Consider the following 17,022-nt stretch of genomic DNA (forward strand, 5'->3'; position numbering starts at 1 on the left):
CCATTTATTTTCAAAAACGGTTTTTAAAAACTATGCCACCAAATGCCAGGAAGTCCATTCAGGAAATAGGTGGGCTAGTTAATACAATTCATCTTTTCAAATTTAATTCTATTAACCAAACAATTGGAATTCCCTGATATTTCTTGCTTTCAAACAGTAGGTCCATTCCCTGCACAGTATTCATGCTTTCAGCTAGTATCAGCCAAAATCAGCTAGTATCAGCCGAGATCCTACAAGGCAGCAGGCACCAGGTTCAGTGTGCAGCCACGTGCTGCCAAAGCCACACGGTACACTGACATACTGAGATTCAGCAACTGTCTAGCAAATGTGCACAAAGACCAGACTTTCAGATCATGGTCACAATAAGCCTTTTGGGCAACTTCCACTAAACTTCTATTTAGTGACAGGCACGAAACTTCGTGGAGGAAGCACTTGATATCAAACCCCTACCTGGGTCACGTGTGTAAGTAGCTTAGTCAATAAGTTTTATCCATTTAACTACTAAAGATAGGTTTTCCTTGACAGTTCTGAATGTTGGCTGCCAAAGAAGCACTGTCTTCTAATTTCTACTCTTTCCTGTCCAAGAATAGGTTCTATATCAGACACCAACTTTATCCAATAAAAGTGTCCTCAAAATGCCTCGACCTGTTTTAAACAAAACAACTTTTGTAGATTTCTCCCTGTTCAGCCACTGGACTGTAGTACTTTTCCAGACTGGAATTGTATCAAACTCGGTTCAGCCAGGAAGGCTGTTACCTGCCCCAGTAATCAAAGGACATGGTGTGTGATGGTGATCTGAGTAAGAGCTGGAGTGGAGGAGAGAGAAGAGCTAAGGCTGAAGGCTTCTCTCTGATGAGGGCTTCTGTCAGGTAGTGGCGCCGTGGGAAGCAGCCACACCAAAACTTCCGTGCACATGATGAGCCGCCCTCTTGTTTTAATTACCTATTGGTGAGTCTTTGGCTCAGTATTTTTATGGGCAACAAGTATTCAGCTATTTGCCCTTCCTTTCCAATCAGTGGCTCTGGTTACCAATTTCAGCTTAAAAGGCGCAAACAGACCTTCCTTTCATTGGCCACATTCTTATGTACCTTTCCCTTCTCCTTCCCGGACATGAATTATATTTGTATTTCTCTATGAAAGCAAGGATGAACACTGAACCAAGCAGTCTAAAAGCAAGGGTTTTAAAATATCTCCAGCTAGATAATCATAACACTTTCAAGGCAAGAAGCATAGATCAGAAACCATTCTAAGGTAATAACAGGCAATAACTTTACTTAAAAAGATTTCATTACCCTGTGAAACCCGAGCAGGTTTTGCTCTACTGTCATGACTGCCTCAATCAGACTACTGAGAGACAAACTGTGCCGCCTGCGGGAAAACCACACTAACAACCTCGTGCATAATGGCACTCCAACAGCGAGTGTTGGGGATGAGATGTGTGACTCTGCCCTAAAATGATATTCCTTTCAGCAACCACACCAGCCTAGTTTTCTGGACTCTCAGAACCTCTTTTACCTAAAGGAGTATAAAGGAAGGGAGCACAGAATTTAGGAGTTGTTTTTGTAGTGTGCTTAGATTTCACTTAACACTTCCGCTGTACCTCCCACTTCCCTACCATTGAGACGTCTAAAATGTTCAGTGAGATGGTTTTGTCAGCGGTGAATTTATAATCTGTGGATGGTCATCTCATTGCCTGGACCACAAGATTTATAATCTGAGCTATGGCAATAGGGCAAAGTACCTGGCTGTCACTGGTTGTAAATGCCAAAGAAGGCCACCTGGTCCTACCCAGAAATAACAGATTGTCATGTATCCATGACCACTGACCCATTCATTTCTTCCATGGGCATTTATTGATCACTGAGGATCCTGGTTAGGTATGATAGCAGAGATCACAGTGGTTCACAGTGTACGATCTTTTCCGAGGTCCCATTAGAACATGTCGATGAAGGATAGGGTTTCCTTCTACTTCGTAGAAAGAGAACGCCAAACTCTAGCTATTGTAGAGTTCCCTCTCAGTGTTGAAACATTTCCACATCTGAATTCACCTTTCTGCTGATAGAGGAAAAGAAAAAAAATGAGGCATCACAGCCTCACTGCTATCAAGAAGGGAGGGGTAATGCTAAGTTACTAGGGGTCAATGTTCTTGTCTCAAGTTTATAATACTGGAGGATAGAAAAACATGCAGAAATAAGCCAGCTGCAAGTAGATTGTTACAGGTGTGATAAGTGTGCAGAGGAGCATAAGATTATTCCTGCTGTTAGTACCAGGGCAGGTTTCATAGAATTGTCTTTTAAATTCAGTCTTGAAAAATGACTTTATTTTATCAGGAGGTACATTCCTTCCAGAATGGAAAAAGCAATGGTACAGAAGGAGGGAATTCTGGGGCACGTTTAGAATAACAAGTGTCCTGGTACCTCTGGGAAATATATTCCATCATTGACTAGAAGTAAAAGATTCATTCACATAGTTCCTGGCATGTCTGCCTAAGCACAGAAATTAAACATATGAAGGTCTAAGCACAGCAGTTGAAAAAAAAAATTATTTGAAGCTATGAGAAGGCATAAAGAATTCAAGGAGCAATGCTTACCTATGTCACTTTTACTGAGAAATTTATAAATAAATCCAACCTCAACTGCAAGGGTCAAAAGAGCTAGTCATATAATTTTATGTTGAAAATCTTGCAGCTAATGCATTCTAAGGTGAGAATTTCTGCTGTTTATAAGAAAAGATTCCAGAAAAAAAATGTCTCTTGGACTTGGCTTTCCCCAACTTTCTTGTACCATGTGATGAGATTTCCTTTCGTTGGTCACCAGATTATTGACTAAATTAGTAACAGCCTGTAGGCCTCAAATTGTAAACAATTTTATTATGATGATGTAAGTGTTGACTTGTATTTTGAATAAGTATGTCTGGTTAATCAGGAAGAAATGGAGGAAGAGAAGAGCTGGGCACATGTGGTTGCAAATCATTAGCACATGCCTGCACCCAGTTAGCCTCACAGAAAGGAAGCACGGTGCCTTCTTTCAGGCAGCCTGCATAGCAGCAACACCCCACCTGGCCAAGCAGACAATGCCGAACCTGCTGGCATTTGCCAATGGAAGTACTGCCATTCTCTTGAGAAGATAAGCATGCTCCTTTTCCCCTTCCCAGTTCCTCTAGCTAGAGACCCTCCTTCTCTCCACCACTTCACTCCAGCTCAAGGGAGTGAGAGGTAGCTATGAAGGAAGCTATACCTTTAATCAGAAAGCGTATGTGAGTGTGTGTGCTCTTTTCTGTTAGGCACAATCAAAAGGCAAAGAACCTGAGACAGGTTGGTAACCTGAGTGAGAGTGCATCTCTAAGAAGCCTGCTCAGTGGCTTCCTATTGCTAAGAACATCAAGTCTTTGACTTCTAGGTCTGGTTTTTGAAGTCTGTCCTTGACAGCGCAGAGGCCCTAAAGAGGGAGAAGGATCTTCCCTACAGTACTAAAAATGCATTATGCTCACTGTTGCAAGCATAACTTTCTAATGCATTTCTTTTATCTGAAATACTCTTCACTCTCATCTACATCTACCAAATATTCTTAATTCTTCATTCACTCAATATTTGTTAAGGACTGGTGCTAAGTCCTAGGGATAAAAAGTTTAATAAGGTGAAGTACTTGCTCTCAAGGAGCAAACAGTCCACTTCTAGGTTTCAAATTTTGTGCCAACTCCAATCAATTGTTAGTGGCATCCTAGAACACCATATTGAGGATTTTGAAATTATATTCAGGCAGAAAAGTAATAATGGGTGTCAAGGTTGATTGGCAATGTCTGCCAAATGTGTAGGAGTTAGTGGTGGCATGCGTGCCCTGTATTTGCCATCTCAGGCTCTAGCTTAATTTTTATCTCCTTAATAAAAGTTTTCCACTACTATCCCCAGTCCTCAGTCCTTAATATTATCACTCTTCTCTATCTTACATTTAGCACTAGATTATATTGTCTTATATTGTTTGTTAAGTTTTCCATGCATCACAGAATCACAAAATCAGATAATATTAGAAATAAGTGAGGCCCTTCTAGTTCTAATACTGGGAGCAAAGATCATCCTGGATCCAGGAGGGAATTTTTATGGCTAGAGGAAAAGCTTTAAGCTTGGAGTACCATGGCTGGATGAAACCCAGAGAGATCCCATCTCACCCACATGCTCAGAGCGTGGCTCTGGAGGCTGGTGAAGGTGAACAATCACAAGCCACACTCTCCTGGCAAGTGCCATACTCACAGCTCCACCGCAAATTTTTGTATCCTTTTTATAAGTAATAAAAAAGAATTTGTCAGGTAAAAGTAAAATTACATTCATTTCAGCTTCCTAGCTCTTCAGAAAGAGAGGTTAAGGATAAAAATTACTTCAGTTCACAAAAGAATGAATTATAGAAGTCCAAATTAATAGATATTAGCATGCATAGACCAAATATTTATTGAGTTTCTATCATATATTTAATATTTTATGGAGCACTGTGTATGAAGTTTATAAATCCTCTGGGAGGCTATAATTTAGCTGGGCAATCAAAGAAATGCATATGATCTTACTAACAAATAATACCAGCCGGGTTAATACTATGTCATTGCTACTAATAACTGAGCTGATATCTAGAATTTAGCTGAGAGCCATATTAACACGTAAGTCCCAAACCCAAACCATTAGGGCTGCTAATACTTGTCATGCACTAGCAGACCAATTTCAGGATCATTGCCATTTTTTAAACCATTGAGATGAAATATTTTTGACGCTTTCCCTAGGTGCAAAATACATCTAGAAATATCCATTTCAGATAAATTTAGACCCAATAAATGATACTTTTAGTAACCACAATTTCCACAGATGTGGGCCGAGATTTATGATTAACCCATTATCCAGTTCAAAGCAGAGGAGCAGTTTAAAATCTGAATCTTGTAATACATCTTGATCAACCAAGATGACATAGTCCAAGTACATCGGATACATTCACCTCTGGCATATTCGAATTGAATTTGCTGGTAAGATTCCCTGATCCTTGGTCTTTTCTTGTATAACATAGGCATTATACAGACAGTTCAGGCAAATCTTTCCTACTACAACCCTCCAGCAACATTTTTAATTACTAAGATGAATCGGACAAAATCAAGTTTCTTTTTTTTAAAGCACAATTATTCAGATTATTATTTCAATCCTCCATTTTACATTGGCTGTGAGGATATGGCCTTAAAAGACTTTCCAACCAGGAACAGCACTAAGAAAAAAATGTAGGACCAAAGAAGCTACAGCATTTCACACCAAAGCTCCACAATCAGCCCAGCGCATCTGAAAGCCACTTCAGGTCTTTAAGTGATCAGGCAGATGAATACATAAATGTATAAAATTCATAATTTGGGGATTACTCATTTGGTTTAGCAGAGTATTCATATTTTAGAACTGTATTTTCCTATTTTAAAAGCATTCATCTTAGGATTTAAAATAAATTCCTTCAGTAGATTTATGATGTTCTGATTTACATCTAACTTTTAAAGAACTGTATCAGGTTAAAATGAAATATTTTGCATAGCTGTTTATTCTAAGATTGCTGCTCAAATACGTTCTGCTAGCTATATTATCTATATAGCTCAAGAGGAAGCTGGGCTGGGTTAAACCTAGACAGACTATCTCCACTGTCCTAATTCCCCAAACAATTCCCAATTCTCCCCTTCCCTGTGCACTGGAAGGCTTGCTGAAAGAGAAGATAGTACCATATAAAATTACCCCCCAGGTACTCTTTAATAAAGAGTCACTCCACAATAAGAGTCACTGAGCAACTTCCAATGGCACAAGCTAGGAATAGGACCTCTCATCCCTTCCCAGTCTTTTGTCTTTTTCTTTAAACAAGGAAACCTTATGTTAATGGAGGGATTATTGAAAGAGTCTTCTTATAAGCCCATGAATGCCACTTCACAAACTGTACAGAAAGCAGAGCTCTATGAACGGTACAATGGAGTCAACTCATCTTTTTCAAAAGCTCAGCATCAGCCTTAAAGAGAACTTATATTGTTCCAATTTCTAGGTCTCTGTTAAAGCATAATGAACCCATGCTTATGCCACTGTGAGTCCCTGCACACACATACTCGAAGGGAAGTTTACTGCCTGGGGAGTAATCACACTGAAAACCAGAATTTAACCTTAACACTGGATTAAATAATTTATTTTTTCAAACTATTCAATAGGTTCATCTACTCATTGTGAAATGTTTTCTTCTGATTGACATATCTGAAGCAAGTACCTTTAAAATAAAATGCCTAAATAAATACCAAGGACCCATATAAAATATAATCATATAAATCAAAATTTGATAAAAAGCCAAATATAAATTAAAGAAACACTGAAGATCTCTGTAGATTCACAATATCCTGCTGACTGCAAAAAAAGGCAGGGGGTGGAGAGGCATATTTATTAGAAAACTGAAAAAGGTGGTGAATGAGTTATTGAAAAAAATAGTCTGGTCAACAAAGATACAGCAAACCATACTCAAAATTGACACTTTTAACAGAAGTCTTGAGTTACACGGCCCCAGGTGCCACCATGCACACCATGCCACCATGCATGCCCCCTGCAGTTGTGCTCAAAGAGGCCCGTACACAGAACACAGTGTGACTGGTGCCTCCTAGACCTGCACAAGTTGTTAGTCTGTTTTTGATAATGCAAAAGGTGTTCTAGAATTCTTCAATGTCTCCAAATTATTGTTGTGAAACATTATCATTTTAGGGTATGTAAGAAGTCTAGATATCGAATCGCTCTATTTTGAATTCTGGAGTTTATTGGTTAATTTCTTACACTGAAGTGAGCTGATTATAAATCTGTATTTGGAACGAGCCCTTTACTAAACAGGCTAAATACACTGAAATTAGATCCTCCTTAGTGTTTTAAATTATGTACATGGAAATACAAGTTTAACAGAAAAGCCACACTTACGTATTTTCTAGAAATGGCCAGGAGTTAAATCTACTCCTTCCCTAGTAGTTTTTATTGTATGTGGGCCAAGTCTTTAAGTAAGTCAGTTACAGAGATCCACAAAGTAAATCCAGTTTTAATCAAGGAAAGAAATTTAACTTCATTCTGCTAAAAAGGAGAAAGATGAGGTGCAAGACACCTCCATTATCAGTTCCTAAAAAAAAAAAAAACACAACTAAACTTTTTTACCTTAATATGTGCAAAGACTTTTAAGAGCTCAGACTTTCCGGAAAAAGAGAATTGCTAGAAAGTTACTTGGAATCACCCACAGACAATAACTGTCAGTGGTTTCATTTCAGGCAATGGGCTTGTGCCAAAAGGGACTGACATCTTGATGAAAGGATCACCAAAAAGTTGTGAGAATTTTTTCATGAGTAAAAATCCTTCCAAGAGCAACAAATTGTGATTTTCCACTCTGCCACCATACATAAACGACAACTGTAAGAAATTAACATGTAATAATAATTTGCATTTGCTTTTCTGCATTCGAATGGTTCCAACTTCCATTCTCAGCTTTGGCATGTATGCTTGCCTTCTACAAAGCTCATTCCACTCCCTACTACGGAACTATGATATCTTACTCTTTGAGCTTGAGCTATATATAGGGATAGAAAGGGCAGGGTCTATAGGGCAGGGTCAGTGGCCATATTTATGTTTAACCAAACTGTTCACCTGACATATTGCAACACACGTGAACCTTCATGACCTATCTATATGACAGAGAGTGGGTAAGGTTCTGCGATAAAAAGCTAAAAGGCAAGACAATGTGGTCAGTCACAGCAAAAGATAATTAAAATAAACACGAATACTTTGTACCATTCCATTTTATTACCAACCTATTACTCTATGACAAGGGCTAATAGGAATTTAATATGAAGTTAGGAACCATCTGCGTAAAACCCACTGATTAGCTTAATTTTATTTTCACCTCTTTTGTCTTCCACCTCAAGTTCCTTAATTTGATCATTATCAAACTAGGTCCAAGCAAGACCTACTTTATGTGGTGCCTTGACACCCACTTGTTGAAATGACAGGTGAGACATATATAAAAAATAAAATGCTTTCTTGTTAATAAAAGTCAAACTGAATTCATTTAATTGCCTCTGATTCATTTTTCTCCTTGGAAGCTTATACTTGGGTTGTTCTCAAAGAAAACATCAAGTATATCAAATTCAATTTTGATTTATTAAATTCCACCCTCATTTAAAAGAAAGAAACTAAAACTAAATTTGGAAATCACACATTCTAAGTGGCAAAGAGGTGTTTTAAAGAATATAAACATCTGCAATAGGACATGCTGTACTTCACTGAAAAGTTTTATGACATTTCTATTATTTTTTTCAGTATAACCTTATTTCCAAAGAAGGAAATTTTTCATAGAAGATTACTATACTTACCCAGCTGCTTTTAATGTTTATTCCTTCTATTTCTTTATTTAATTAGTAGTCAAATATTAAACTGCCTTCTCTGCAGATCATAATCCTTGTCAGAAATAGCTACACTTTTGTTTAGAGATTGATATGCTTGACTTCTAAAACTGGGTAGATGTCTCTTATAAGTTAAGTTATAAATCAAGAAAACACAACACTAACCATATTTGAATATAATGGATGGGGTATATCAATATGAAAATTCATGCTTTTCATCTCTATTGCTCTTAGGAATAGCACACACAGTAGCCATTTGATTAGTTGGACAGACTCCTAATTTGGGGGTAAGTTCTGGCTATGTGTAAGACCCACTGCTTCATTTGAGCCCTGGTGCTGTCACCAGGACCATGCATGTCACAATATATCACTCTATTCCTAAAGAACAGTGTACTTTCTGTTGTTCAAATTAACTAAATCTTCACTTCTGAAGGAGGAATTTTAGTTTTCTGTTCAAAATAATTCCAAGTCAAAAGATGTAATTCACCACATCCAATTCACATAAATTGCTGTACTGCAAAGCTCCCACATGCTGGAGATAGAACCTTTTAAAGGTCAGATGGGGTAAGAACAATGAAGGGTTGAGGCGGATGAAGGTGGGTGGTTGATATTTATATGTAATAAAGACTGATAAGTACTGAGAATTTCCTCTGATGACCAATTCTTACCATTTTGAGAATCTTAGTCTTGGGCGTCTATTCTCCCTCTCCTCAGTCCAGGGAGACCAACCTGCAAAATATGTTTAAATACAGTAGACACATCACCTCACTACAGGTCAGCAAATGAAAACCGCGTCTTTAGTGCCTACAGACAAATAATCATTTTCTGTGGTTAAGATAAGTTACATGCAAATTATTGTAACCACGCGGGTTTCTGAAAGAGCTTTCCAAGTGGTCTATAGGCTTCAACAAGGGACAAAGGAATCCCTGGTACTTGGCTTTACAGAGTCCTGGGCTATTCTTGGTGTTTGGTTCATCTTTAAATTGCACAAGTTCAAAAGGTTTAGCAACTTAAAAGTAGAACCAAGTGATAAAAATAGATTGTTTTCTGGCTGCTCTTTGTTCCCAGACATACTACTGGCAGTATATTTGCAATCAAGACGACAGAATAGGAATCAGCCTTCCACCGTGTAGTGTAATGCCTCAGAGTGGATATTTTTGGAAATGGCACTGCATTACATAACCTTCCGTGTTAAAAAAAAAAAAAAAAACCCTACGGGGGGAGGGGGCGGGAAGTCAGGAATATACACCATTATGCCCTTCTCCCTAAACCAAATAAACATTAATGTACATGCTGCAGTGATTTGCCCTCAACCTTTATGTCAACAGAACACAGCTCTTTTGTTAACATAGTTATGGCAAAAATTAAGATGAATGGAGAAACTAAAAGTTCTCTAAAAGGGTATCATAAGCTCTTAGAGTTTTCCTATAATGTTATTATAGATACATATAAATACAAATCATGTTATTATCATCACCAAGAAGAAAGCAGTCATTTAGTTTTAAGCTCTCCCCCACCCCCACCAAAGTTCAACTGCTTTTAAGAAAATGCAGAAAAAAGTGTTGCAAGATCGAATGCCTGAAAAGACCCTCGGCGGCAGCAGCAGCGTTGAAAGGAGTAATCTAGTGTAAGGATGGAGGGACGCAAATTCACTTCGAAAAAGGGAGGGGGGGAACCTTGCATGCACCAAAGTGCATTTAATGCAAAGAAACAAAACAGTTTGTAACAATGCCTTAAGATCAAGAACAAATTTAACCACACCAACAAGCAAAAAACCCCACCCCTTCCCAAAAGAATTCATTTCTCCCTCTTAACTTGTGCATTTTAGAAAAAGCCCAAGTTAAATTCCAGTCTTAATGCAGCATAACCGAAATGCTCAAGGTACACGCTTCAGCTCTTCAAAATTTAGAGGGAAGAAGCATGAACTCTGCAGGGTTGAAGGGTCCAGCTAAGAGCAAGGGCAAGGAATCGACACAAAAGAGAAAGCAGCGCTCCCAGCCGGGGATAGGAATGGCATATACTTACAGACAAAAGCCCCGCTCCCTGTTCACTCTCTCTCCTCTCTACACCTGAAACACAAATGTGGATGAAAAAGGGCATCATGCTAGAAAGACAGCTGGGGGAGTGGGGGGAGGGAGGGGGAGAGGAAAGGGGTGGAGGAAGAGGAGGGAGGAGGGGGGAAGGGAAACAAAACCCAAACCGGCTTCACTTCCAAGAAGTGCAGCCTTGGAAAAAGAAGGAGGGGAAGATCTCCCTGCCTCGCGCGCTCTCTCTCCAAGAGTGTGTGTGTGTCTCTTTCTCTAAGAGTCACTCTCTTCCTCTCTCTCTCTCTTCCTCCCTCTCTCCCGCTGGTGTGCTAGTGAACAATGAGCTAATTCTGATGGAGCTGGCGCGGCGCCAGCGCCCCAGCCTTGCTGCCACTGTGCAGCCGCCTAGGAGCCAGACTGCTTACTCGGCAGGAATCGGCGGCTCGGGGCCCCGTCGGCGAGCGGCCAACACGCGCGCGCGCGCGCGCCCCGGCACCCGGCACCCAGCACCCACGCCCCGGGCGCCCCGCGCGCCGCGCCGCCCCCACTGCGCCGCGCCGGGCCCGGGGGACAAAGCGCACCCGCAGATCGGCGCGCCGCCCCGGCCCCTGCCCCGCCCCGGGAGCACGGCGCGCACAAACCCCGGGCCTGCCTCCTCCGCCCCCGGCGAGCTTCTCCGCTTCGACGTGCGGTTGCTTTTCAGACAAATAAGGAGGCGGAGGAGGCGGTTTGGGGGCGCGCCAGGCGCGAAGGCGGCCAGGGTGCTGCACAGCCCGGCGGCCAGCCAGGGCCGCGGGGAGAGGCGGCGCGGCCCGTACTGTAATAATAAACCTGCAGCAGAGGGCATCTGAGGGAAAGAGGACGGCGACGGGCGGCAGCCGCCTTCCCTTTTATGTGCCTGTCCTGAGCGAAGCAGAAAATGGTGCCCGCGGCGGCGCGGAGCCGCACACAGACACACAAAGAGCCCGCGCTGCACGCGTTTGCACACGGCCCGGGTCGGGCCCCGCCGCCCGGCTGGGGACGCGCGCCCCGCTCCCGCCCGCGGGGAAGCCCGGGGCGGGGAGCACCCCAGGGCCCGGCCCGGAGGTCGTGCGGCCGCGCGTGCACACATACACACACACACACGTGCACACAGTCACACGCGCTCACATACGGCAGGAACCGCGGCCTGGCGTGATCAGCTCGAGACATACTCCCCTGGTGCTTCCTTCTTCCCTGAAGATTTAACACGTTCCCCACTGCCCGCCCCTCTGACATTGTACTTTCTTAAATTGAGGATTGCTTTAAAAAATAAAAGTGCTTTGCCATTTCTGTTTTTTTTAAAAAAACTCATCTTTCTTATTTAAAATCTATCGTTTCAGAGTAATGTAATAGCTCAAAATTTTGCAACAAACTCAAACAATCTGGTTTTGTTGCCAACAAAGCAGGATATCATTTTATGGTAACTGTCAGATGTTGGAGGAGAAGATTATTTCCTAATTAAATTGCTTTGCCAAGAAAAAAAAAAAGATATAAAGGATCATAATGTCTTATAAATGTGCTATCCACATTTTACCCCTGCTCACTGAAAGCAATGTTTTCCACTGTAACAGTCAGAGAAAATAAGGCAAATTTACAAAACTCAATTCTTAAACATATGTTTACAAAATGTCTTATTTTTTGAGATTTAAACATATCGGGTACAAAAATAGCAAACTTTAAAAAGCAATACTTTACACTCACAAGTCTAAAAGAATACATTAAGTTTTCTGTAAGCATGTTGCCAGGACTATGGATTGCCTTTCAAGCTACCAAAGCCACTGTAGCAACAAATACCTGTTAGGCTGCACCAGGTGTGATGTTTAGGGAGCCCACTAAGTGTCCCTGAATTAATCTAAAACATCAAGTCATTTTCCTGCAAAAAAAACCCCAACTTATTTGAGAGCCATGGCTAAGAACAAAGGGAAGAAACAAAATTCAACAAATTTCCCTGATGCCTTCAGGCCCAGTGTTCCCCTGCCAGGGGAGTGCTGGAAGGAAGGTGTAAGGAGCAGGCTGGGTGGTGGGAAAGGGAAAAGGACTGGGGGCTGCTTCTGCGTGTTTGAAACCCGGACAAGCTGGTCAACGGCACCTCAGAAATTCGATCTTTGGTGTTCGCTTTAAGATTCAGGTTGGAAAGGAAACCCAAGGGAGCACCACCATCAAGGGCTACCAAAATCCACCCCAGGAACATTTGTTCAAAAGTTGGCTGTGCAAGAGAAACATACACACATGCATACATACACACAGACTTCAGTGTTTATGCAAAACTTACCCAACGTGTCCTTTCAAAACGCAGAGAAACATGGGATTTAGTAAATGCTAATTTTTTTTACTATAACCATAGACCTGCAGGTAACAGATTTTTAAGAAATAAGAACACTGAATCAGAATGATAGCCTATTCAGCTGCTATGTTCTAGAAAACACTTACAATCCAACTCTCCAAGGAACATTCTTGAGTCCCTTCTAGGTAGCAATAGCTGCCTCACAGTCCTCCTGATTGCCTTGCTCTCCCCCACTCCCATCTATCCTGAAGGTTGTAGAGTAGATCCACTCTCCTAAAACTCCTTTTTAAGCATGGTATTCCCTGCTTCATTACAGAATAAAGGCCATGTTTAGCCACAATGTGACCACAGTCTAATTTTCTAAACTTCTCATCTATCTCTCTCCCAATCATGGAATATCAGTGCTTCACTTCTGTCTGATTGATTACTTAGGGCATATATTTATCCCTAGACCATTAACGATCAGGAGGCAAAGTCACTCAAAGATTGACTTAAACCAAGATGTCTCAAGCCTTCAGTGATACTGATATTTGCGACTGGATGATTCTTTGATGGGGTGGGGGTGGAGGGAGAGTCTGTCCTGTTCATTGTAGGATATTTATTTAACAGCACGTGTGGCCTCTACCCACTGGATGCCAGTAGCATACTCAGGTGTCACAACCAAATATGTGTTGTCCATACACTGCCAGATGTTCCAGGGGTGGGAAGTAGGGGCGGATAGACTCACCCCTGGTTGAGAACCACTGGCTTAAACCATCAGATCCATTCCTTGAGGTGGAAGGAGGTAGCTTCACTTGAGTCCTGTGTACTGCATGGAGGAGGGACAGAGACCTCCTGAACCAAATCAGGATTTTCTTAGGGAAGAGGAAAAGGAAGTAGGCAATGTCCTTATCTCCATGGAATCTGTAGTCTGGGGTGAGGTAGTGGAGAGACAGCCAAAGTTAAGGAGCAGTGTGACAAGGACAATTGTAGACTTCTGCACAGGGTGCACTGTGCACTTTCCAAATCAGACCAGGGGTTTAAAGAAAGTTCCCTAAGGGAGGTGATGCCTGAGTGAATTTGGGAAGTATGAGCAAGAGTCAGCAACCTGAAGAGGGAGGAAAGGGGAGGGGATGCATTTTGAGCAGAGGCAGGGGCAGACCCTGAGCTAAGAATTTGACTGATGACTGGTGACATCCAGATGATGTAAGAAAATAAGAACCCTGGGTCAGAACCTGATGCTTGTGTTCTGCCCCTGGCAAGTATACCAAAGAACAGCCCATCAGAGTATTTGGTCAAAAGGAGAAGACATACTTTAAATACAGAATTTTCCTTCTCCCTCAGATATTTCATTCTCAGATGTTTCCCGGTATAGCCAAACATATCTTAAATATACATTCCTGCAACTTTACTTGCAGTCTCAGTTTTGTCACTGCTTGGAGTAACAGGATCCATGAGTTTGAGCTCCAGGTGAATGGCTATGTAGAAGAGTGGGTAGAGTCAGCTCTGGGTGACCTTGGATAAATTATTTAACCTTTTAGTCTCAGCTTATTCATCTTTCAATTAGGGTTTATACCATAGTACTGAAGTACTTTATTATGTAAAATTATGTAGTATTTGGCATATAAGTTAGCATTTTATATATGGTAGCAATAGATATTATAGATAGCTTTATAGACTAAAACTTATATGGTGCTGCATGATCTGCCCCTCCCTCCCCTTCTGGCCTCATCTCTTGTCCCTCTCTGGTCAGACTGAATGATGTGCAGCTCCCCAGTGAGTTACACTGTTGCACAACTCTTGAGCCTTTTCACTTACTGTTCCTGCTTCTGGAATGCCCCTTGCCCCTTTCTTCAATTTACTAACTCTTGAATCGCCTTCAAAAATTCAGTTTAGGCTTTACCTCCTTTAAGAAACTGTCTTTGAATCCCTGATCCAATTAGAAAGTAGTCTTTGTGTTCAGAATGCACCCTGTGCAGAAATCTACTCTTGTCCCTATCACTCTGCACCCTAACTTTGACTTTATTTTTCTGTCTTTACCACTAGACTATAAATTCCATGAAGGAACAGACTCTAGTAGACATTATTGGTTGCCTACCTATCATCCATTGTCACTTTCCTCTTCTGTAATGAAACCCTGATTTTGTCGTGGTCTCCATTCCTCCCCACGGAGCCACACGATCCAGGGAAAGTGACCTTGAGTAGATCTTAATTATTTGAGCAAATCAGTTTATTCAGTTACTTGGATCTGATAATGATCTAGGGATAAGCATGTGACCTAAGTTTAACCAATCAGACTGAAGGGAAAGAATTATATTACATGCTTGAGTTAAGACATTTGAATGCTATTTTTTTTTTTTTTTTTTAGTTGTCCAGATCATTTCTTTCTATTTTTTAGTAGAGACGGGATCTCGCTCTTGTTCAGGCTGGTCTCGAACTCCTGACCTTGAGCGATCCACCCGCCTCGGCCTCCCAGAGTGCTAGGATTATAGGCTTGAGCCACCGTGCCCGGTCTTGAATGCTATTCTTAAAGCAATACAAAACAATTGAAGAAATTTAATCTGAAAGTGACAGGACAAGATTTTTTTTCCAAGAAAGATTATTCTCAGAGCAAATTGGAGGATGAATTTGAGTGGGGAGAAGGAGCAGAATCAAGGAAGTAATCCAGCTAAGTAATTATGAATGCTCCAACTTAAGGTAGAGGTCATGGAAAAGAAAAACAGAAAAGAAGTCTAGTTACACCATGGAGGTAGAATTGCAGGGCTCATTATGGGTTGTAGAGCATGGGAGATTAGCTGGCAATAAGAATCTAAGATGATTCCAGGTTTCTGGCTTTGTGATTGCTTAGATGATGATGATGGTCTTTCCTGAAACAGAAAATACAGGAAGAAAAGTGGATTTGGGAGGTGATAATGAGTTCAGTTTTGTACCTGTTGAGTGTAGAGCCCACATATTCATTGTTCCAATGGCTAGCTTTGAGTAATTTTTTTATTGCCATCCCTCTTTTCCTCATGTTTCCTTCCTGTTACGGGCTGAATTGTGTCTCTCCCCAAATTTATATGCTGAAGGCCAGCATCCCAGATTGAGACTGTATTTGGAGATAGTGTCTTTAAAAATGTAATTAAGGTAAAATGAGATCATATGATTCGGCCCTGATCTGAAGTGACTGGTGTCCTAAGAAGGAAGGTTAGGAGACAGATGCACACAGAGGGAAGGCCACCTGAAGATACATGGAGAAGATAGCCAGCTATAAACTAAGAAGAGAGGACTCGGAAGAAACCAATCCCAATGACACCTTGATCTCAGGCTTTCAGTCTCCAGAACTGTAAGGAAATAAATGTTTGTTGTTTAAGCCACCCAGTCTTTTGTGGCAGCCCTAGCAAACTAATATACTTCCCTTGCACCCAATATGTAGAAGAGTAAAGGATTTGTGATGTTTGTGTTTGTTATGAGATTCAGGGTATTGTACAATAGAAAATCTAAGAAGAGCCTGAAGCTGAAGAAATTACATGTCCATGAAGGGCAAGCCTTTATCCAAACCCAGCAGGTCTCGTAAATATGTGTGTGAGAGTTGCAGTTGTGGGGGCTCAGCTAAAATTCATGGTTCCTTGTTCTCAGAACAGCATTCCAAAACATATAAAGGAAAGGAAACCTATTTACAATTGACCCTGTCCACTTGCAAGTTCCCAGCTGTATTTACACAGCTGCTGAAGGCAGCACAGATGAGAGATTCTCCACTTCACCACTGAGAAACCCACACCGAGAGTATGTTCAGAAAAGTGCCTTCCTATTAGAGAATTCAGTATGTCTCAGGAAGGAACACAAAATATCAAGAACTGAGCCATCGACATTGGGGACATTGGCAATAAAAGGAGAAAAATAGGTGTAAACTTAGCGAAATGTGAATGAAAAAGTGATCACTTATAACTATATCACTCTGTAAAATGTGATCAGGAACAGAACATTTAAAAGATAATGTTCAAGTGTAAGCGGCGAGGAACTTTTTGACAATCATGGTGCTCTCAATCTTGTATTTCACCCAACATCTGAAAAATTGAAAATCCCTGGAAAAGTCAAATTCGTCCTCCTGGAGGTAAAGAACTAGGAGGCAGTTGCAGAAATAGAGATAAATGGATGGAATGTATCAAAGGAAGATTTATCCTGATTATCCTACCACACAAACAGACCATATGAAACACATTTAAAAATTATCCTTCTGCTTGCCTTAAAATTGATCTGCATGGCGGTGTAAAACTTTAAAAATAATACTGGTGGTTAATGCTGTTCCAAAACAAGTAAAAA

At 41.1% G+C, this 17,022-nt stretch overlaps 1 protein-coding gene across 8 annotated transcripts in view; it reads right to left on the reverse strand.

Annotated features, from left to right (window-relative positions):
* Window positions 1-11,539, reverse strand: part of NREP (neuronal regeneration related protein) — a 29,219-nt gene extending 17,680 nt beyond the window's left edge. Inside the window, exons 1-3 of one of the 8 annotated variants that reach the window (XM_012659530.1) lie at window positions 11,268-11,539; window positions 10,435-10,478; window positions 9,078-9,138 (exon numbers count right to left, since the gene is read on the reverse strand). In XM_012659530.1, the coding sequence (XP_012514984.1) occupies window positions 9,078-9,080 (3 nt within the window). In that variant the 5' untranslated portion in view covers window positions 9,081-9,138; window positions 10,435-10,478; window positions 11,268-11,539. The other 7 variants (XM_012659533.1, XM_012659537.1, XM_012659531.1 and 4 more) reach the window with 7 other exon arrangements.
* Between the last annotated feature and the right edge of the window lie 5,483 nt (window positions 11,540-17,022).

The sequence above is a fragment of the Propithecus coquereli genome, unplaced genomic scaffold (genome assembly GCF_000956105.1).
Source record: "Propithecus coquereli isolate 6110/MARCELLA unplaced genomic scaffold, Pcoq_1.0 Scaffold62, whole genome shotgun sequence".
Lineage (NCBI taxonomy): Eukaryota > Metazoa > Chordata > Mammalia > Primates > Indriidae > Propithecus > Propithecus coquereli.